The sequence below is a fragment of the Syngnathus scovelli genome, chromosome 17 (assembly GCF_024217435.2).
Source record: "Syngnathus scovelli strain Florida chromosome 17, RoL_Ssco_1.2, whole genome shotgun sequence".
Classification (NCBI taxonomy): domain Eukaryota; kingdom Metazoa; phylum Chordata; class Actinopteri; order Syngnathiformes; family Syngnathidae; genus Syngnathus; species Syngnathus scovelli.
In genome coordinates, this window is record NC_090863.1 from 9,394,745 (window position 1) to 9,417,258 (window position 22,514).

The window sequence follows — 22,514 nt, forward strand, 5'->3', positions numbered from 1 at the left end:
GATCAAAATTAGTTCCGCTTCATTCGTCACACGGAGTTATTTTGTCGACGGATCCAGAAATGTGCTTCCACAAAGTGTGGCTAACAGTTTCATCCTCGTTTAATTTTAATTCATAGCTAACAAGTTCGAGAAATACTTACAATGGCGACGAGGAGCTACGTTTCTTGCGTTTTATGCCAGCGGGCGAATGTGAACAGGATAGTGTGGAGCAGGGTAAGGTCATTTTGGTTTGTGTGGTCGTCTGTCATTTAACACAACTGTTTACCACAACTAACTAAATTTGACCGCATAAGTGTATAACTGTACTCGATTCAGAAGCATTCTTTTGAAATTTGTCCAGCGCATCATTACAGGATTACTGTCAAACTCAACACGCTGCACCGTTAACTCGTTTGATATTTAAATTTTCTTCCCAGAATTTGAGTGCCGTCGCAAAGCCTCAGTCCAAAGCGGATTTCCTCCAAGGAGAGCCACACAAACGACACCCGGGGGTGACCCACCTCAAAACCCTCCGCCTGCCCGAAGAACTCCTGATGGCCGCCCGCTCTATCATCCACAGTAAGTTGGAGAAACAATTTTGCTGCCATGGTTACTTATATGGATACGGAACCATTTTAGGGATGTATATGTTATAATTTCTTAGGGTCTCAGGTGACACAGCTTCCTGACCGTGCTCGCAAACTGACCAACTTCCTGTGGAGCAGGAAGCGAGCTGCCGAGGACTCGGCAGTGAGGAAAAAGGCCGTGAGTTTGGAAAAGGAACTGTGGAAGAAGACCATGGAAAAAGGAGGAAGTGGGTAACCTTGTATGATATTAATAGTCATGAATATAATTCACGTTTGCATCTTTTCACATTGCAGATTTTGATGAGCAAGTAGCGGCTGACCGCATCAAGAGGGGCGTGTTGTCGGAGCTCCGGCGGACATTTTATCACTGGACTCCTATGAAGTACTTGACTGGATCACCATTATGTTTCCTATGAGGATACAAAACATGGATTTTTTTTTTGTAATGTATTGTTACTTACATAATGGATCATATTCGTCGGTATTTTTTTTGGAAGGTATGACGAGGAGCTCGGCGTGGTCTACATGGCGGCGAAGATGGCTGGAGGCTACGCCGCCGTCAGGAGGGCTCTTAACGAGGTCCATTAAAAAATGCAGTCGCAAGAAGTTCTAATTAATCCTTAACATTTTTTGTCGTTGTCGCTTTCAGATCAAGAAACGCGATCCTACGTTTGCTCCTCAGTCTCTTCTGGATTTTGGGTCCGGGCTGGGAACGGTGGCCTGGTAAGTGAACTTGAGGGTACAGTTGTCAAAACGGGATCCAGTTTGATGGCAGAGCATCTCCTCCAGCTGTTTTATTATTCTCATAGTTCTTTTTAGGTACTCTCAGTTTGGGTTTAGAAGCAAACCAACAAAAATGGGACTTAGTTGCGTATGTGTTCATATTGTGCATTCATTTGTAAATGGTGGCTCCAAATCTGTCATTGATCTGACCAGGGCGGCTCATGCTTGCTGGTCTGCCACTCTGAATGAGCTGGTTTGTGTGGACAGCTCAGGGCCCATGAACATTTTGGCGGAACGTCTTCTTAAAGGTACAGCCTCACTCAGCCCAAAAATGAAAATAATGATCTGCCAAGAGATTGGCTTTAAATGATGACCCTCTGGTGGCGAAGGTGACGACGAACAAGCAGCAGCTCACATCAAGCATGTTTACTTCAGGCAGTTTCTACCTGTATCTCCCAAGGTGAGATCCAATGATTTACCTGGACAAGGACCGTTTGTAGCTGAACGAGCAACACTTTTGTTCTCTCAGGTGCAGTTTGATTTGGTGGCGTCAGCCTACACGTTGTCGGAAATTGCCAGTGCCAAGGAGCGGGAAGAGGCCGTGCTCGTTTTGTGGAGGAAGACCGCCTCCTACCTCGTGGGTAACACAGACTAGACTACAATGAAATGAAATACTGTCAACTGTTTTTCTATCAGTTATTGGTGGAAAATGGGACCAAAGAAGGCCATCAGATGCTAATGGAAGCTCGGCGGACTCTACTACGCAACCAAGACAAAACCGTCCATGACACCAGACCGGCTTCTGTGTTTGCCCCGGTATTTATTTTGATCATTTATACGTATTTACTGGTATGATGATACATTGCAATACATTTCACTTGTTTGTTTTTTTAGTGTCCTCACGAAGCCACGTGTCCCAAACTTGCACTAGCATCCGTCGTGCCTTGCAACTTCCATCAGATGTACATGCCGCTATACGGGGTAGGTATTTGATTATTGGCCAATAACCGAGGCTCATGCAGTTAGCATTAAACTCCTAACTCGCACAGTACCGTAATTATTTCATCTATTGTTTTGTTTTAGCATAACAGTCAGATGGAAAAGTTCAGCTATCTGATTATGACCCGAGAGCAACGCCGCCCCCTAGAGGAAGAGGTGCACTGGTCCAGGCTGCTAGCGCCCCCACAGGCCAGGACAAGGCACGTGCATTGCCGTCTGTGTCGCCCAGACGGACGCCTGGAGCACCTGGTGGTGACCGCCAGCAAACATGGACGGTGAGAGAGACCCCAGATAAGGAGGTTAATGGCTAACAAAGTTCGCAGTTGAATGTTAAATTAGCAGTTCCTTACCGTGAGCTATAACGAGCCGCATATTACCAAACAAGATGCAGTTCCTCTTTAATTGCAATAAATAAAGTCAACTAAACTTCGCTAGCATAAGGTATGCTAACTTCTTTAGCATGGCATGAGTTATATTACTGAACAGGTCCAAGAAATGAGGTCATGGTAACTCACTCAGCAGTTTTTATGCTAATGTCCCAAGCATTAGTAGCGCTCAAATACACACCCAGAGCCTTTCCTGAATATATTTCTTTTCCATTTAGAGACGTTTATCGCTGCGCCCGCAGCAGCCAATGGGGCGACCGACTTCCTCTAGTTCAAGACGACAACCAAAATGAAGACGACACCGATGGTGAACCAACATCAGGCTAATAAACACACCTGTAATCAAGTTAACATGAAGGCCTTATTTCTAAATCAAATAGCCAACTCAAAACTCGCATTTTTGCATCAGTGAGGAGCAACTCCAAGTGTTTTCATGGTTGTCCCCTAATGATGGACGAGGAGGTGTTTCTTGCAGTGTAGTGTACTTTTTTTATTATTATTATTAACTGGCGACAATTTGTTTGAGAGCCGACACCAAGTCTGGGTACTTGTACTGGAACCCAGTCTCCAAAGTCCTTTTGGGTACCACTTTCTGGCCCTGAGCCAGTATCACAGCTCTTTCTGAACCCAACAGAGTGTTGAGCACGAAGGTGGGCACGGGTAAGATGGTGGGACGACACAGCAGCCGACCCAGCTCCTTGGTGAACTCGTAATTGGTGTTGAGGGCGGGCGCAACCCCGTTGAGGACCTGGCGGCAGGAGGGTGGCGCACCAGACGGGGGCTCAGAGCCAAGTGGAGCTCCGGAAGGGGAGGGCGGCTCCAGGGATTGGGCAATGATGCCGGCCAGGTCCGACACGTGGATCCACGGGAAGGGCTGCTGGCCAGAGCCCAGGGTGCCACCCAGGCCCAGCCAGAAGGGAAGCAGCATTTGCTTCATGGCGCCGCCGTCACGGCCCAAAACTGCCCCTGATGGTAGGAGGGAGGAAGGAACAACAGGATGTCAAGAAAGGGGCTGTGAAAACTGGATCAGGATTTATGGTGAGACAAAATATCATTGTTGTCAGAAAAATGTCATTTGTTCATGTATTATGATTTGTGATTAGTAGTACCTAAAATATTAAAACTCCAAATCTAAAAATATAAAGTGGCAAAATATACCATTACAAAAAATATGATTTCTAAGATGGCAAATTATTATCATGATTATAGTATGCAGCCCCCCTTCTAAATCAAAACTATAGAAGTGTTTTCTAAGTTTATGTGTGAAAAGCCATCCACGAATAGACATAATTCACTACGTACCGGGTCGGACAACTACTTGCTTGGTGGTCTCTGACATACTCTCTGGCAGCAGAGCAGCAGCTTCCCACTCTTTCACCAGCCTTGAGAGGAGATCAAACGGCGTCCACTCGCTGTCCTCCGTGTACTCGGCTGTCAGACTAGGTTTGTAGCACGCTGCAATCGCAAAAGCCAATTACTGCCATTTTCAAAAACAAACAGTGGCGAGCATCAAACAAGACGTTTCCGACAAATAACTAACCCACGCCCGACACCAGGACCCATGAGTGGGGAGGACTCGGGGACGCAGCGATAGCATCCGCCAGAGCTTTTGTGCTATCGACGCGACTGGAAAACAAATCTTTCTTGTAGCTTTCGTTCCACCTGAAACAAAAAGGGAGAATTGTCACTCGCTTCAATTCTGGATTATTTTTAATTCTACTGTGCAAGGTGTGGGTTATTCGGTCATTCTATTTATTTCTTTTGTGCACGGCGGCATTGTTTTTCCCCCTCTCCTATTTCAGGTATTGTGAATGGCTGCTTTCTGCAAGTATAATGGTGATGCTCACCATCGCAGCGGGTTCATGATATTCTCCCCTGCCAAGTTGACAGCACCCTCACACGGAGGGAGACCGGACGACTCCAATTCACCCTGGTGGAGGCAATAAGAAAAAACCAGGCTGTGATGCATTCAGGTACAGAGGTGTGATACTTATCACATCTGGATCATCGTACCCATGTGATCCTCCCGGGGCCGGGATGGCGGGAGATCACTGTGACTTCGTGGCCTTTGTCTCGGAGTAGGCGAGTCAACTCACGACCCACAAAGCCAGAACCACCACCTACGCGGAAGGAAGGAAGGAAGGAAGGTAGGTAGGTAGGATAATTTAACTAAACATAACGATGTGAGGAATGTATTGTGTCGCAATGTCCCTGAAAGCAGCACACGATTTAAACTACATAGAATGCTAATTTAAGTAAACATTGGGGGGGGGGGGGGGGGGGAATTGTGATTTCAGACTGTCTCTGAAGGCAATGCCAGCAATCGAGTGACAAAACTGCGCATGCGTAAATGATTACAAAACGAGCTATTATAAAAGATTTGACATTGGCAAAAAACAATAACACTTTCCCACAATTAAACGTTAGTACCTATCAGTGCCAGTATGATTTATTATCAGGGTAGGTTTTACAAAAGAATGCTAACACCAACTAGCACGTTGTGTCACAATGACCTTTCCCTAGTCGAATATAAGTCTGAAAAGGTCCTGAAAGTTACATACCTATGACGACTCTCATACTAAATTAATTACAGTATTCCGGTATTTGCTACAATGTTATGAACAAATGTAGCGTCTGTCGTTAAAATGAGTGCCACTCGGAGGACAACTCTTCAGCTGCTTGGCTCTTCTGAACCTACCGGAACGCCGTAGTAAAGTTAGTGACGTCAATTTGTAGTCCAAAAAGTGCAGAGTTGGGCGTTCCTTTCGCGGATTGAGCCGAGTACGCAAACCTTGAACAAAACAGAATGTGTCTGATCCGTTAAATCACAGTTTAATCTTGCGCATAAAATGCACACAAATTTAGCTTTGAAAATAGAACTTTGACAGCGCCTTTTTTTCCGAGCGCAGACAAGATACTTTAAACTGGACCAAAGTGATAATTTTTCTTGAACATCGAGGTAAGTTAGTTTTAAAAACGTCCTTTAAATACCACCGTGCGGAGTATCTCCCAGGTAAAGTAAGTTTAAGCCAGACACCGTCAACCAGCAAAACTTTTGATCCAACTGCTCTCGTGCGTAAGAACACAGAATATGCATTCCCAAACCAGAATGCACGAATACAAAATACGTTCTCGTGTGCAAAATATGTGCTATCCACATTTCATTTTTAATAAAGAATACATTTTCGATGTATGTTTAAAAGATCCACAATCCAAACCCAACGACAAGTTGAAGTAAACAACCAAATAACCCCTTACTGTCTTTTTTTCCAAGTCCAAAGGACACTTGCATAAAATTACAGTTAGAGGACGGCACAAAACCTTAGAACGAGCTACCAACATCTAGTGCTCGAAGTCATTTTAGACATTTTGCCACCTCAAAAAATCAATGCAAATCAAAATTAATGAGGTAGTGTTTGTTCTCCATGTCGTTATAAATCGGCAAAAAAAAAATTCCTTTCGACTGTTCAGAAGCTTTTTTTTTTAAGAATTTGCGAGTTTCTACCAGCAAAAGTTAAAAAAAAACATTTTTTCCCAATGTTTTACCGAACTAACAAACAAATGTTAATTTTGTATGTATATTTTTTATTAATCAAGAGGCCAGTCAAATTGTGCTGTCTACTCCAGTGACTGATTCTTGTTCTCTTGCTCCCGTTTAGTTTAGCATGTCGCACCAAGTGCGCCTCCGTCTTCTCCCGAGTGCCCGCTGCCTTTTCGACGAGGCCATCCACGTGAAGGTGGCCGGCCTGAAGTCCGGGCAGGTGGTCACCCTAAGGGCGCGGACCACCGACGAGCGGGGTACGGCCTTCCACTCGGCGGCCGTCTATCGGGCGAACGGCAGCGGGGAGCTGGACCTCCGCCGAGACGCCGCCCTGTGTGGCACCTACGAGGGGGTGGAACCCATGGGCCTGCTGTGGTCTATGCGGGCCGCCGTCCCCTTCAAATATTTCCACTGGACGAAAGCGCCGAGTCCCCTCGTGGTAAGGTTCTCTGTGCACGACGGCGTAGACGTGGAGGAGGAGGAGCGGGGAGGAGCCGTGGCGGAGGCCACCAACGAGAGGGTCCTGATGGGGGAGGGCGTCATCCGGGAGGTCGTTGACCTTGGAAAGTGTAACGGAGTGTTGTTCACACCACCAGGTGAGAACCAGACTTTATTTAAAACTGAAATGTTAGAAAGCCTTAGCCGGGCTTCCAATCTTACTTGGAGCCATAACGCTAACATGAAATTCTTACCTTGTTTTGAGAGCGTAGGTTCAAACTTCACCATGTTGACACTGGATACTGATAGGCCATCTGAGCAAGCTGACTTGAGGCCCTGACCAATGGTGACAATTTCCTTAGGTGAAGGTCCCTTCCCGGGCGTGCTGGATTTGTCTCCCTTTGCGTCAGAGAAGCGAGGCAGCCTGTTGGCCAACAAAGGCTTCGTGGTCCTGACCTTGGCCGTCTTCTACGGCAAACCCACCGACGTCAAGTATGTAGAGCTTGACCGCTTCCAGCAGGCCCTGCGCTTCTTACAGCAGCATGCTAAGGTGACCACATCAAGAATCAGAATTTGATTCTGCCAAATATCGGGACTGGTACTGGCCTAAAAAAACCATCGCCGGGTCTTCCATGCTTAGTTGTCGCTTGCGCTTCTAGGTGGGGAGTGATGGGCTGGGCGTGATCGGGCGTTGCAAAGGGGGCGACATCGCCCTGTCCTTGGCGGCCTTTGTGCCCGGCGTGCGTGCGGTGGTCTGGATCAACGCCTGCAGCGCCAACATCGGAGCCCCTCTGCACTACCGGGGTCAAGAGGTCCTTTCCTCTTTGACCTTGGATCTGAGCAAGATCATACCCACCCCAGACGGCGCCAACATCGTCAAATATGGTGCCGGTGACCCCGACAGCGAAGAGAACCGGACCAGTCTGATCCCCATAGAGAAAGCGACCGCCGACTTCCTCCTTCTGGCTTCTGAGGATGGCCTCAACTTCGACTGCCGGAACTACATGGAGAGCATGGCGGCGCGACTCCGGTAATAGCTTTTTATTATTTGCCCTCCTTTTTAACTTTAATTTTTCTGCTTTGTGGACTCAGGCGAGCCGGGAAGCAGAATGTGGAGACGGTGTGTTACCCGCGGGCCGGGCACCACCTGGAGCCACCTTACGGGCCCCACTGCTACTCGGGTGTGCATGGGTTCCTGCGTATTCCCGTCTTGTGGGGCGGCGAGCCCCGGGCCCACGGCCACGCTGAGGTGCTCGCCTGGAAGAAGGTGGAAGACTTCTTCAGGAACCGCCTGAGCTGCCCACACACCAACACCAAAGCCAAATTGTGAACTGAAACATGGCTAAATCATCCAGAAAGCGTAAGTGGTCGTTCAACGCATCATATTTGATAATGATGCACTTTCCCTCCCCCCTTGCATGCAATACCAACTTTTTGATTCAACTCATGATTTTTGTCATATACTAAATAGCAAGTTTTCAAACTGTATTTTACATTGAAACGATAATCATAATTACAAATGTCAAACTAAGATGGCAACTTTATTCTTTAACTTTTTTCCTGTGAAGATATGACTAGCAATGCAATATTACAGTTTCTTTGTCGGAAAATCTGATTTATCTTGCAATGTGTTTTTTAGAATAAATATGACGTTATTCTTGCAAAATTTATTTTGACTTTATTCTTGAAAACAGTATGACTATTCTCATAAGGTTAGGAGGTTTTCATAAGAATTAGGACTCAGTCAAAAATATGATTTGTATACTGGAAAGTTATCATTATTATTATTATTATTTTAATTTAAACTACTTATAAGATTTTCCTATCGAAACAAATTTGAGTATTCTGGTAAGAGGATAACTTTACTCCCCAAAATATTATTTTACTTTGATAAGCTTAAAACATTTTTTCTAAACGAGAACAACTCTAGTTTCATTGCATTGGGCCTTATGTGCGATGGCATCCACATAATCATGTAAGTGTCATGCTATTATTCTGTTGCTCATGTCAACGGTGTTGAGGTCTGGAAATAATTAAAATTCGAGGATCCATGGGAACGAATAAGAAGGTGTTTACCGTAAAGCAGGATGCAGCGTCGCAAACCAGAGGTGTTCAGTGCGAGAAAAGCAGAGAGGGCGCATGAGTTCTAAGGTAACTGACGCAACGGTGTTGCCGTAATGTAGCGAACTACGTCGTAATCCAGATGTTTTCCCGCAAGAGGTTAAGGGAGGGGTTGGGGGGCTATTGAAAAGACTAAGAAGGTGTTAGCCGTAAAGCGAGAAGCAGGGTCGCAAACCAGGTGTTCGGGTCCTTTAGAAGAGGGAGGTGTGACGTCGTAAAGCAGAAGATAGCGTCGCAAACAGGTGTTCGGAAAGGAGGAGGGGGAAGGTGACGTCGTAAAGCACACATGGGTGGGTGAGGAATGGAAGGGGGTGGGGGGGTGTCTCGCGAGTGCCTGTGTGTTTCAGACTCGCAGCGAGGCGATCATGGCGGATGGCCCCAGGTGTAAACGCAGAAAACAGGCCAACCCGAAACGGAGCAGCGGTGAGTGTTTAACTCCACCCGGGCCGGGCCACCGCCGCCGTGCGGACCGGGACCTGGACCTGACTCCCACTTACACTCCCTCCCGGACTTGTTGCTATCGACTTTGGTGGACTTTAATGGGGGGGCGGTGTGTTTTCTGAGAGGGGGGGGGGGGGGGTGTACCGTTATACCTGGATGGCGTCTCTCCCTCCGCCTAGCGGCACTCTCTCTGAACCGTTATCCGTTATAAGAAGTCAGGCAAGCGCTCGTTTTGTGACTTCTCTGAGTTGTTCCAACTACTTTATACACTGTTGTAGTTAACTTTTCTGCACAACAACGTGGCCACCGCTCGCGCGCACTTTGTTAACGGCCAGCGGATGAAAGCTTGGTCCGGGGCGATGCTCGGCGGGACTCCGGAGGGCCGCCGAACCGAGCCGTGGATTGTCCTTAGGGGTTGCGACAACTCTGTGGTTGTCACTTTCATCGTCGGAGCCTGGCTCCGGGAGTTGTGTCTAAAGTGCGACGTTTTCGCACGAGGCTTGGTGATGGCAGAGAGATGGGATGTTTATTATTTCGTGGCCACTTCCTAACCCCCCCCCCCCTCCCCGTTTTCCTCCTGCTGCTCCTCCCTGCTGCTGCACCAAATGTTTTCTCGTTTAAGGTAAGCGTGGAGGTGATTACGCAAAAAGGAAACTAAATACTTTCATCTTTGGCGTCATCGCTCACACGGGACTCGCTTAACTAATCCTCTAATTCTATGCAAAGCCCCGTGGAAGTGCATTTCCACGACACAGAAAGTAAACCGTATGACACCGATCAGTCAGTACTTTACGCACCTGTATATTCGGCGCGTGAGTTTTTAGCCAAAAATGACACACGGCGTTAGTTTGCGTGCTGTATTAGCCTGCTATTAATAGGGACCGTTATTCGCGTGCGGATGGGAGGGGGTGGAGAACACCTTTACCCCCCTCTCTCCTGTCGTGATGACGTCACGACGGTGCGTCCGTCCAGGAGCCATCATCATCACCATCTTCCTCATCTTCTTCATGTTTACCTGAAGGCGGCCCTGCGATGGCTTAGAAATAAGACGAATTGAAAGAATACCTGCAAAAGCTCGACCGGAAGTGGATCTCGTGTCGTGTGTGTCGCGAGGATCTCGACCCGCACACGCACACACAAGGGGGCTGCAAATGACAACCTGCGCAGGTAGCGATGCTGTTTTCCTCCCCGTTTATTCTTTTTGGCTTTTATAATCTCGCGGGATTTTTGTCATCGTGACCCTCTTGTGCGTGATTTTATTTCTTTGCCTCTTTTTTCGTTATTGCGCGTTTGGTTGGTGAGAAAAAAATTGTATTCCACGCGTGGTGCTACGGCGTCCATTGTGCTGTGCGCTTCATTCGCACTTTTATCGGCTCAATGGCGGCCGACACTGCAGTGGAGTGAGGCAGGTTGGGGTGGGGTCGAGTCCCCCTCGCCGGCTGAGGCTCGCTTGACTCCGTGGTGTCTGTCGCACAGGTGATGTAAAACCTACGCCAAGCCAAGGTGCCTTTTCAAGGGATGTTTGTGGCGCGCCTGGTGCGCTGACTGCTTTGGGAGGACGAGGTGGGAACACGGGATGTGGGGGAGTCAAGGTGCTGTCATGGCCGCAGGTGATTCTCCCTCCCCCTTTTTATCGTTATGCAGGCGAGGCCGTTTGATGATGATAATGAAAATGATGAGGATGATGGTGATGACCTGCCTTGTGGAAATCACGTGTTCACATGATGTCATAGACCAGGGTTTAACAGTTGGTTATTTACTGTCATAAGTGTGGCGACTATTCATTTATTGTTGGCTGCGTAGTATTCATGCAAAGTAGCAGTAAAAGGCATAAAAATAGTTGTAATAGAAAATATCTTTAAAATGTCTTCCCATAATAAAATGATAAAATTACAAATGCTTCTAAAGGGGAAATTGTAGTGTCACAAGGATGAATTGAATAATCTGGAAAAACACTTTTGGGCTAAGACAGTGAAATGACAAAAAAATTATTTTAACGTGAAATTTTGAATTTTTTAAATATTTATATGACTGTATAAATTGTGTTTACGTGAGTCCACCACTGCAAAAATGGTACAGCTGCCGATGGAAGCGGATTATGTCAAGATAAAAAAAAATGTAAAAAGGTTTTAAAATTCCCCAGAAGTCAAAATAGTAGGAGACTAAAAATGTTGAAAAAATCAGGAAAAATGTAAAAACATCGCAAAGTAACATTGCAATATAATTGTGTTAACGTCGCCGGGTAGCCGTGTATTGAACATGTTGAAATTGCCCATCTATCCTGTTCTATTGCATTCTAATGTATGACTAAGTCAGCCTTAATTTAGCATTGTTGTCATATGAGGGCACGCGCTCTTTATGAGTCTTATTTTGTCCGAAAGAGGAAATGCGAGACTAAAGCTGAAACCTCGAATGTGAGCGTTAAGCTACCGCGTCAGTATGATGTTGCCAAGTGTTGCGGAGGCGGGACGAGGTGGGGGTGAGGGCGTGGCCTTAGCATCTGGACAATGAAGTGTTTGCATGGGACCCCTAACACCCGCTCAGCCCCCCTTCAAGAGGTCAGAGTTCAAATCACAAACGCTTTGTGTTAGCCCTTCGGAGCACATGTGCGAGTCGGCGCAATGTGAGCTGTTAAGTAATCACGTTACATCATAACGGGCTAAAATGCCGTGATGTCATCAGCATGCTTCAATAAGTGACTCAAATGATCTGCGGAGACTTCATCGCACATGGGTGGCATCTTCCCTCAACATGAGAGAAGCGGTTCCGTTGGCAGCCGTACCATAACAACACCTGCTGGTTGGCAGAGAGAGCAATGGAAAAGACGTTTGCCACTTTTTGCGTCATGGCTTTTAACTCGCTTTCCCTTTTTTGACTGTTTTGATGTCTCCGTTCTTTCTCTCAGTCCCGGTCTACCTCTAAGCCTTTCCTTCACTTTTGATGACAACTTTTTAAGCGCGCCAGATTACAGTTGAGCCAAATCCTTCATTTTCAGCTTCCACAGTCACAATTATGCAACAGATGAACGATATAGCGTCATCGCCGCTTCTTCTTTATCGTGAATCGGCATCGTTTTGATCAAGCAAAACATTTGATTGATGTTGAAGGAATTCCATAATGGCTTGTGTGTGTTGCCTAAACCCCCCTCCTCTAGTGTAGGTGGTGGGAAAGTCCTGCGTCTCTCTTGTGGCGGTATTCAATTTGCATATCTCGCCGTCCTACTTTCTCTTTCTTTCTTTGGCCTGAGAGGCTCAAAAGAAGCAGCTGGTTGCACTCAAAGGGGGGTTGGGGGTGGGCTGGAATGAAGCACACCGCACCGAGCACTGACTGTAGGTAGACTTACTTATGTAACAGCCGTACTTCAGCTCCTCTTGAAATCATTTTATTCTTTCAACTAACTTAATGCTTTGCAAGGACCACTCGTTGCTCGGCGGAGTTCGTCGGGCCCCAATCTCCCAAAGAAAGCAACAAAAATATTTTTTTTTTTTTTAGATTTACCATGGTAAATGTATTATTATAAATGCTTATACAATTGTACAAATGTACAATTTTCATAAATAAAATCAGTTTGGCACTTTTGTATCAGCAAGAGTGTTACAAAATGATCAAAATATTTTTTTAAAATGGATTTCATTTACATACAGTATCGTTATCTTTTTTTTTTCAAGCTGTGTAATTGAAATACAAGTGTGTATGTTTGTGTGTGCGCGTCCCCGGGGTCCATGTTGATGAAGCTGTTCAGCATAAAGTCGCGGCGCCTCCGAGACTGACGAATCCCCTTGGAGGAGCGCTAATGGAGGCCACTCGGGGGAGCCTGATTGATGGCAGTGATGCTAATGTGCTACGTGCTAACTGCACTAACTGCTCGCTAGTGTGACACACGTGGACTTCCCGTGCAATGGCACCTCATCAAAGTAAAAGCAATGTCTGAAAGTCCCGTTAGAACACATCCTGCGGGGCCTTTGAGGCTCTGGTGAAAAAAAAAACACGAGTGCACGCACATGTACATTTTTGCTCTGTGTTAGCAGGTGATTTGGTTGCAACACACTTGACCTCCAGTGGACTCAAAGTTGCTTGAGACATCTGAATGTGAGGGCCTCACCTGAGTGAGAAGCAGGAAGTGACAGAGGGACAGAAACAGGAAGTGACCGGTTTGAACCTCACGTGTCACTTCCTGTGTGTGGGCGCACGCAGCTACCACGTATGTCACTTCGTGTCGCACCAAAGGTGTACGACGTGACTACATGGCACACACTCACTCAGAGGTGTTGGGCTTCGATGAGTTAATTGGAGATGACAGGAAGATGTCAATTTATTTCAATTTCATTTTTTGAAATACACTAATTACAGGATTTGAATTCCCATGATAGGAGGGGTGTAAAGCAAAAAATGGCCTTTCTTTCTCTTTACGGAGCCAGCAGCTGCTCTCTGTGTTGAAGTCTGGTCACATTTACTTGCAGACACACACATACATGAACACCCACTCACACACAGTGGGGTAGTTGTCTGTTGGGGTTTGGCTGGCTTCCCATGCTGCACAGCTGCACTGGGTCAACACACACACATGCACACACACTCATTAGTTGTGCTCTGGTGACGCGCATCATGTCACTTTTGCTCACCTGAGGCAACCGCTCATGGACTTCTCCTTTCTTGTTGTGTTTGTGCGCTACTTAGTGTACCCACGTGTTTTGCTCGTGACTTCTTGTTTGGGGTCACCGGTTGGCGTGGGGGGCCGCTTGCTCGCCAGGAAGGGAGAGAGGGGGAGATCTGTTTTGACGGGCCCTTCACAATAAGATGCTGCTGCTGCATGCACATTATATGCAATATAATGTACAATATTGTGTCATTATAATTAGCAACAAGGATATAGCTTCCACTTATTGACATACAATATCATATAGACACCAACAATTATTTATGTAATTTGTGTTTTGCCTTAATTCCTGCGTTAAGCAGACTTATTATATGCCCTCTGGCTTTGTCCTTAAATTTTTTCCTCGTCTCTTGCAGTGACAAACTTGAACGGCGGCTTGGAGGCCAGCAGCTCTGATTCGGACGATGATGACAAGCTCCACATCGTGGAGGATGAAATCCCGCCAGATACCGCCGTGGCGAGGAGGGACCGCCGCCATGCCAAAGAAGCAACAGACGCCACCGACGCAGTATTAGCACACAACGGCGCTTGGAATGGAGGTAGAACATGTTGAACTTGGGATGCCTAATGATGTGGACAAGCATGTTTTAACCTGGCTCAAACATGGAGTCCATGCAACGGAAACTAAAACATTTGATTTCAAAATAAGCTAAGGAAGGAAGGAAGGAAGTAAGACCCTAATTGAAAACCTTAAAGCCTGTTTTCAAACTTATTTTTCTGGCTTGTAGTGCCCCCTAGCGGTGTCTCTGCAGAGCAGCTTTTGTTTTTTTTTTCCAGATGGAATCATTCCGAGCATGTCTTGTGTGTGTTTTCAGTGAAAGAGGATCAGCGTGTGTCCGGAGAAGAAGGTGAAGATGGACGAGGAGGGGACGGAAAGGTGGAGGGGCAGGTTGTCGTGAAGGAAGAAGAGGAAGAAGAGGAGCAGGAGATCATCCGGAAAGGAGACACGGCCGCCCTCTACCCGGAAGCCGCTGACGATGAGCAGAGTCCCACGGAAACGGGGGGCGCCGATGAAAACGGTAACAGCGCCATCCACAAACAAGTCATTTTTGTGAACATCAAAGTCAATTTTGTCTTCAATGAAACAAACCTAATCTTCAGCACACTTAGTTCAGACCGGTTGAAAGCAGTGACGACTGCGCCCTTAAGCATCCACGCATTTCTGTAGCACATGTCATTGGAGAAACAGATCCAGCAGAAGTTGGGAGTGAACTTAGCAGAAGCTCAGGCCGTTTTTTGATTTTTCCAGCAGGCACGCCGGACACGTTTCAGCTGCACACGTGTCCGTATTGCTCGCGGGGTTACAAGCGCAACGCTTCGCTGAAGGAGCACATCAAGTACCGGCACGAGACCAGTGAAGACAACTACAGATGCTCGCACTGCAGCTACACCTTCACGTACCGCTCGCAACTCGAGAGGCACATGAGCCACCACCGGGGCAACAAAGAGCAGGTCGGGACAGCCAGCATTTTCTTTTGTGACTTTTTGTGGGTCTTCTCATGATAAAGATGCCTTCCGAATCTAATGCTGCAAAAGGAAAATGGCCAAAATGGGAAATGGTTTACTCAAATTTCAAACTAAAATGTGAAGAGTCCGTGTGTGTTTAGGGACATGATGGTCTTACCAAATCTGAAGCGAAACTGGCTTGGATTCCAAAGAACCCATTCCAGTTGAAAAACAGCATTCCTGTCTTTGCAAGAACTGGAAATTGTTGGCTGTCTGGACGTACGAAACTAATCCCATGGCCAGGTTTTTGCTTTTTGATAGCTCCACTATTGACAGTTAAAAAGTCAAACAAACCTGAAGAAGCAGATGGATGATGGATAATAAATGATTAACTGAAGTCAGGCGCTGGTGCTACCGGAACACTTCTGCTTCACTTTGGCATGCAAACGATTGTTTAAAACTAAAGCCACCTTTATAATAGTAGTAGTCCAAGTAGAATCTTATTTTTATTATTATTTTTTTAATTTGGTTTCTTATGCCCTGGCTGAAACAGCCGCTCTCTTCTGGGAAAGCACCCCTAGCAATTTATCGCAGTGAACCAGTCCAACTGAGCTTGGACCCTCCTTTTTGGTGACACGTGTTCTCACCTGCCTCGCTTCTCTGTGGCATTAGCAGGGCCGGTTCTTTACGCTAGCTAATTCCTTTTTATTTTGCTTTGTCTGACGGTATCTCTTTTTTTTGTTTTTTGCTACCTCAGCGTCACGTGCAGCCGTCCGGCGGCGGTGGCGGTGGAAGTGGAGGAGGTGCTCGCAAGTTCAAGTGCACAGAGTGCTTCAAGGCCTTCAAGTACAAGCACCACCTGAAGGAGCACCTGCGCATTCACAGCGGTGAGTCTGATGGTTCAGCAACTTGCACTGGCTAAAATGTGAAAAGTGTCGCTTTTAGAGGTTTACCCAGTTTCGCTTTGGAGATTGTTTGTCAAAACCATTGATTTTGACTTTTGACTCCAGTTCCTATCATTGCGGTTGTTTGTTTTGGTTTGCTTTCCAGGCGAGAAACCATACGAGTGCTCCAACTGCAAGAAGCGATTCTCCCACTCAGGCTCATACAGCTCGCACATCAGTAGCAAGAAGTGCGTGAGTGTGGCCAGCGCCCCCAACGGCCTGGCCCGCAAGGCCGTCAGGTCGCCGGCGCCCATCGTCGACGTCCCACGGGTGGAAAGCAAACCCTTGCAAGAGCAGCTCCCCGTCACGCAAATCAAATCGGAGGCGAGCGAGCACCCCGGCAAGCCAGCCGTGGTGGCGGCGGCACCGGCCGCCAACGGGGCGGCGCCCCAAGCCCTATCTCAAGGCGTGGCTATGGTGATCCCCACCGTGGGTCTGGTGCCGCCCATCAACATCAACCTGAGTGAGCTGCAGAACGTCCTGAAGGTGGCTATGGATGGCAACGTTTTGAGGCAGGTTTTGGGACCCCCCAACGGGGCCACGGTGCAGGGCAAGCCGGGTATCGTGCTACAGCAACCTCAGCAGCAGATCATCAGCCTGCCCGCCTTCGTGGACCACGACGGCACCACCAAAATCATCATCAACTATCGCATTGGACCCGCGCCGGCCGCCACCGCCGCCACTTCCAGCGTCCCCGCCCACCCCGTGCCGGTTTTTGTCAAAAACAACATTGCCCCGGCTCCACCCGTCCCGACCAGAACGGCGGATAAGCCGCCCACTCCCAAGGTGGACCTCAGCCTGGTTAAGGATGAGCCTGAAGAGTCTGTACTCATCACGGAAACAAAAACAGAGCAAGCGGTGAGCGTCAAGACGGAAGAGGGGGAGGCGGCTCCGCCCGACTGCGGCTCTAGCGCTTGTTCACTTTGCGACGAGTGTCCCGAGCACCTGGAGGCACTGCACCTGCTCCAGCACCACAAGGCAGCCAACGGGGAGGCGGTGGACTCAGCCGCGTTGGACCCGTCCTTCGCCGCCTTGCTCAGCGACGCCGGGGTGACGCTGCAGCAGGAGCCGGCCGAGAACGATCTCCTGAGCCTCCTGAAGACCTACTTTGCCTCCAACGCCAACCCTGACCGGGCAGAGCTGGAGAAGATCTCGGACTCGGTTCGTATTCCCGTGGGCGTGGTGCAGAAATGGTTTGCCAAGAGGAACTCTGGGACAAAGAGCTGCCGAGACGGGACGGCTCAGCGTCTAAACTCTGAGTCGGTAGACGGCGGCAAGCTAGCCGTATCTGGATCCCGGTCCGATTCCCCCTCGTTGAACACCAGCGACTTGGTCATCGTCAAAAGTGAGCCGGAGGACCCGGAGGTCACAGAGTCCCAGGCAGAACCTCTGGACCTGTCCCTCCCAAAGTCCCTCACTGCCGCCACTTGCACCACCGCGCCTTCCGAGGGTGCGTCCCCCGCCACTCTGAATCTGACCTGCCTGAGGAAGGAGCAGGTGGGCGGTCGCACCGTCTACCTGGCCACGCCTCAAACGCACACAACTGCCGTCAGCATCGTGCCCAGCACGCAGCTGCCCACCCTAGTGGCTATCGCCGGTCAGGGCACAGTGGGGTGCCTTGGCGCCATGGGGGGCTCCGCCAAGCGGACCATCCTCATCCCGCAGCTCACCTACACCTACGCCAACACGGCCGGAGGCGCGGCCGAGACGGTCGTGCTCAACGGGCACAAGGTATGAGCTCCGTGGAAAAGGGCTTTTTGAAGCTGACCAGACTTGAACTTTTCTTTGTCTGTTTTTCTGTGCAGACGCCCGAACAGAGCGCTGACGCTGTGGCGGATGAGCAGAGGGAGATATCACTCATGAAGAAGCCGCGTCTGGAAAACGGCGTCTATTCCTGTGACCTGTGCAACAAGGTCTTCCAAAAGGGGAGCTCCTTGCTCAGGCACAAATACGAACACACAGGTATGCCGACTCTGACCCGCAGGTAGGGGGCGGGGGGGAGAGTCTGACTATTAAGGACTTGTGTGGTGGCATAGTCATCACATCACATGCACATACACTCATCGTGACCTTTTGGTTTGTATTTGCAGGAAAGCGTCCTCACGAGTGCCCGGTGTGCAAGAAGGCCTTCAAGCACAAGCACCACCTGATCGAGCACTCGCGCCTCCACTCGGGCGAGAAACCTTACCAGTGCAACAAGTGCGGCAAGCGCTTCTCGCACTCCGGTTCCTACTCTCAGCACATGAACCACCGCTACTCCTACTGCAAGCGGGACGGCTCCGATTCTGGCCTCAGCCCGGACGGCGATAGCGCGGCCACGGTGGCGGGCAGTCCTGACGTCGCGCTGGACTCGGACGTCGGCGAGAGCGAGGACGACGACGACGAAGCCGTGTGTGTCGACGACATCCGGGTGGTGCAGGTGGACGACGGCGAGTGCGAAATCTACGAGGGCGACTTTAACGACAGCGACAACGACGGGGAAGTGGAAGAAGGACCTGAAGAGAAAGAGAAAAACCTCGACGTGGATGAGTTTGCGTGCCAGGTGGTGGAGGTGGAGCTGAAGCACGACCAGACGCAGGAGGCGCCCGTCGAGGACAAGGCGGACCAGGCGGAGGCGGCCGGCGTCCACCTGGAACAGATGGCCGACTGCGCGTACAAAAGAATCAGGGACTGGTCGGACAGCGAGGAATCCTCCGACGACCAAGCTGCGACCCCCCAACCCCCCACGCTTTGAGAGACTCCAGCTTCTACTCCTCTGGCTCCAGATTCAGTTCGTAGGGAATATAAACCCTTTTGAAAATGCACTGGCCCATCGAAAAATGACACGGAAACTGTGACAGCCTGTTGACTGACGTACTGTTTTTACTCTGTCAGTACTTCTTTTAGTCTGACAAAAAATGACTTGACAGTGTCTGGCAGCCCCCACCCCAAAAAAAGCTTTCAAATTGCCCAAGATGACGGCAAAGCACTAACTTTGTTCAAACAAACCCCCTCAAATGCGCAAAAGAAGAATTGTTTGGCACCAATCTTTTCTTGAAGAGTCCCCCAAATTGGTGATTTGGCCTTGGAATATGTGGGGCCTCACTGCACTTAAAAATGCATATTTTGCAGTTGTATTCTATGGGGGGAAGCCCGTCTGCAATCTCCAACTGCGGCGGTTCAGGGTCCAGTTGCACTTCTGGCTCAAGCTGCGGCTGCGGCTCCGGTTGGCTGCTTTTAACGGTCCACTACTGTGTCCAAACACCCAGGTGTGCCTGAACTTTTTTTCTTCCTTATACATCTATCAGTGTTACAAATGTTTATAGATGCTTTGCTTTGTGTTACTAACTCAATTTTACAGTTTTCTTGTTTCTTTTTGAGTTGCCAACGTTTCCGACTTCAGTATTTTCCTCAAGTTTTACGAACAAAAAGCGCTGCACTACGGTTTTTCCACCCGTCGCCCTTTCAGTGTTATCCGGCGTTAGTTGATGTCAGCCGCCGTTTGTTTTCATTTTTTGACTGTTAGCCTTAAGGAAGACAAAAGAAGTATTCCCCCCCCAAGCCAGCCATGAGAAAAATGGGCGGCGCCCCCTGCCTTATGCAAGACCTGCGTGCTGTTAAAAGTGCCATTGAACAGTGTTGTCGTTGTCATCGTCTTGGCAAACCTCTGTTTGTTACTTTACCTTGCGTGTTGCTTGCCGTCGCTTTCCTGCGATGCTTTCGTATTTACGTCTGTTACGAGTGCCCGGCGCCACATTGGCGTCGTTTGGCCGCCTGCTAACCATAGCCGCCACACGCCATAACATGAAATCCTTTGCGGAATTTGAACAATTATTCGTTTTTTCTAAACTTGCCAAGGCGAGTACATTCGCTGTCTTACCATTAAAAAAAAACAAGAAAAGGGTTTTAATGATTTTCATCCATTTTAAAACTTTGTCATTACAATTGGTAAAGCCAATTTTCCACTTTTTAGCATAAAAAAATTATTCTTTTCCAATTGTTGATGCGGTTCATGAAGCAGTTATTTTAAATTTACTTACACAATTGCCATTTTTCTTTACACTTAAAGTCATCCATCCATCCATCCATCCATCCATCTTCTTCCGCTTATCCGGGGTCGGGTCACGGGGCAGCAGCTTCAGGAGGGACTCCCAAACTTCCCTCTCCCCAGCCACTTCATCCAGCTCATGCTGGGGGATCCCAAGGCGTTCCCAGGCCAGCTGAGAGACATAGTCTCTCCAGCACGTCCTGGGTCGTCCCCGGGGTCTCCGACCGGTGGGACATGCCCGGAACACCTCCCCAGGGAGGCGTCCAGGAGGCATCATGATGAGCTGCCCAAGCCACCTCATCTGGCTCCTCTCAATGTGGAGGAGTAGTGACTCTACTCTGAGTCTCTCCCGGGTGACCGTGAAGACCCCAAGATACTTGAACTCCTCCACTTGGGGCAGGATCTCATCCCCGATCCGGAGAGGGCATTCCACCCTTTTCCGATCGAGGACCATGGACTCGGATTTGGAGGTGCTGACCCTCATCCCGACCGCTTCACACTCGGCTGCGAACCGCTCCAGCGAGAGCTGGAGATCACGGCCTGAAGAAGCTAACAGCACTACGTCGTCTGCAAAAAGCAGAGACGCGATGCTGAGGTCCCCAAACCAGACCCCCTCAACGCCTCGGCCGCGCCTAGAAATTCTGTCCATAAAAATTATGAACAGTATCGGTGACAAAGGGCAGCCTTGGCGGAGTCCAACCCTCACTGGGAACGAATCCGACTTACTGCCGGAAATGCGGACCAAACTCTAGTATCGGTGATACAGGGACCGAACCACCCTTATCAGTTGGCTCGGCACCCCGTACTCCACCCTCCACAGAACCTCCCGAGGGACACGGTCGAACGCCTTCTCCAAGTCCACAAAACACGTGGACTGGTTGGGTGAACTCCCATCACCCTCGCGGATCCTGCTGAGGCTGTAGAGCTGGTCCACTGTTCCATGGCCAGGACGAAAGCCACACTGCTCCTCCTGAATCCGAGGTTCGACCTCCCAACGGACCCTCCTCTCCAGCACCCCTGAATAGAGTGTGATTCCCACTTAAAGTCATGTTTACAATATTAACTGAAATAAATCAACTTCAAAATGTATTTTATTCTTAAACTTAAAAAAAGATTTTGTTAACATTTCAGTTTAACTCAACTTTCTTTAAACTCACATCTAAAATGACTTGACAATGATTTGGTAACACCTGATGTCGATGTTTGTCATTTGTAAAAAATCGAATTGTGTTGCCTAAGTCAAAAGCAAAGCAAATCAGTCAAGTCAGTCAATCAAATCAAAAGTTTCTATTCAATCAAACATGGAAACAAGTTCAAGATTTTTTAGGTCTTATTTCCATTGTGAAGCCATAAAAGGTCAAGTTTACAACTTAAAGAATTTGTACAATTTCCTTCTCTGAAATCTTGTTTTTCAATAAGATTGTGAACATTTCAGTTCAAGTTCAAACTAAAACACTTGATTTCTTTTTGTCCCACACGCGCAGTTGTACAGGTTGAAAATGGCGGCGCGCTGTCCCGCACTTTTGGCGGCAAACGTTAGCCAATGTGGCACTTGCGCGTTTTCCTGTTTGACTTTACCGAAACAGTATTTTTGTTGATGTTATTGTTGTGTTTTTAACAAAGCCAGTATTACAAAGTCTTGACACAACTTTTTTTTTTTTTTTTAAATATATATATATATATATTTATGTCTTTTTCTTTTGTATTTTCCTTATGTGGGTTATTTATTACGCATTATTATTATTGGTAGTATACATGAGCGTAGGGTCAATTGATAATATATTTTAGTACAAAACAAAAACAGCAAATCAAACAGGCTAAGCCCACCGTGTGGTTCTGGGACTTTTCTGGATTTGTTTTACAGATAAAAAATATGAAGGAAAAAAAAAAGTGAAAATATTCATCTCGTACTCTATTCAAGTGTTTATAAAATGAAGAAAAGCCGAATGAAAGTGTTACACGTTGTCGTTATGAAGCTACTGATTGAAAACGCATGAAATGAAGCTCCAACTGTTTTGCTTTGAATTTTTTTTTTTTTTAATCGTGCCATGGTGTTGCATCACGTTAACCCTCTTTTTTCTAATGTTAGTCCCCTCACAATAAACATGTGACTTCATCCCCGACTTTGTTTGACTCTGACTGGATGATTTCAAAATCAGAGTACTCCGACTAGATGTTTTCAAAATCACTTGAGTACTTGAACGCACCACCTCCACTCGATGACC

At 48.0% G+C, this 22,514-nt stretch overlaps 4 protein-coding genes across 9 annotated transcripts; 3 read left to right on the forward strand and 1 right to left on the reverse strand.

Annotated features, from left to right (window-relative positions):
- The first annotated feature begins 8 nt into the window (after positions 1-8).
- mettl17 (methyltransferase like 17) lies at positions 9-3,025 on the forward strand. The gene is made up of 13 exons (XM_049747809.2): positions 9-213; positions 417-558; positions 644-793; positions 861-948; positions 1,064-1,145; positions 1,216-1,289; positions 1,503-1,597; positions 1,679-1,749; positions 1,819-1,926; positions 1,986-2,105; positions 2,184-2,270; positions 2,373-2,563; positions 2,893-3,025. The coding sequence occupies exons 1-13, from the start codon at positions 142-144 to the stop codon at positions 2,999-3,001; spliced, it is 1,389 nt and encodes a 462-aa protein (XP_049603766.1). The 5' UTR covers positions 9-141; the 3' UTR covers positions 3,002-3,025.
- Positions 3,017-5,393, reverse strand: sdr39u1 (short chain dehydrogenase/reductase family 39U, member 1). The gene is made up of 6 exons (XM_049747901.1): positions 5,236-5,393; positions 4,688-4,794; positions 4,522-4,604; positions 4,215-4,336; positions 3,977-4,129; positions 3,017-3,640 (listed from the first exon to the last, which is right to left on the reverse strand). Exons 1-6 carry the CDS (start codon positions 5,249-5,251, stop codon positions 3,177-3,179), a joined length of 945 nt encoding a protein of 314 aa, XP_049603858.1. The 5' UTR covers positions 5,252-5,393; the 3' UTR covers positions 3,017-3,176.
- A 32-nt stretch (positions 5,394-5,425) lies between these two features.
- LOC125985193 (acyl-coenzyme A thioesterase 3) lies at positions 5,426-8,323 on the forward strand. 2 transcript variants are annotated; one of them, XM_068648630.1, is made up of 5 exons: positions 5,426-5,687; positions 6,334-6,811; positions 7,016-7,203; positions 7,313-7,683; positions 7,746-8,323. In XM_068648630.1, exons 2-5 carry the CDS (start codon positions 6,340-6,342, stop codon positions 7,981-7,983), a joined length of 1,269 nt encoding a protein of 422 aa, XP_068504731.1. In that variant the 5' UTR covers positions 5,426-5,687; positions 6,334-6,339; the 3' UTR covers positions 7,984-8,323. The 2 variants fall into 2 exon arrangements, with proteins under 2 accessions (XP_068504731.1, XP_049603783.1); XM_049747826.2 differs by having other exon boundaries at positions 5,428-5,633.
- Positions 8,324-9,041: 718 nt separating this feature from the next.
- On the forward strand, positions 9,042-22,412 carry LOC125985122 (zinc finger E-box-binding homeobox 1). Of its 5 annotated transcripts, XM_049747686.2 has the most exons (9): positions 9,794-10,382; positions 10,692-10,825; positions 14,229-14,411; positions 14,688-14,891; positions 15,122-15,324; positions 16,076-16,205; positions 16,369-17,993; positions 18,068-18,224; positions 18,353-22,412. In XM_049747686.2, exons 2-9 carry the CDS (start codon positions 10,792-10,794, stop codon positions 18,994-18,996), a joined length of 3,180 nt encoding a protein of 1,059 aa, XP_049603643.1. In that variant the 5' UTR covers positions 9,794-10,382; positions 10,692-10,791; the 3' UTR covers positions 18,997-22,412. The 5 variants fall into 5 exon arrangements, with proteins under 5 accessions (XP_049603639.1, XP_049603640.1, XP_049603643.1 ...); XM_049747682.2 differs by lacking the exons at positions 9,794-10,382; positions 10,692-10,825 and adding an exon at positions 9,042-9,197; XM_049747683.2 differs by lacking the exons at positions 9,794-10,382; positions 10,692-10,825 and adding an exon at positions 9,042-9,197 and having other exon boundaries at positions 15,125-15,324.
- Positions 22,413-22,514: the final 102 nt, after the last annotated feature.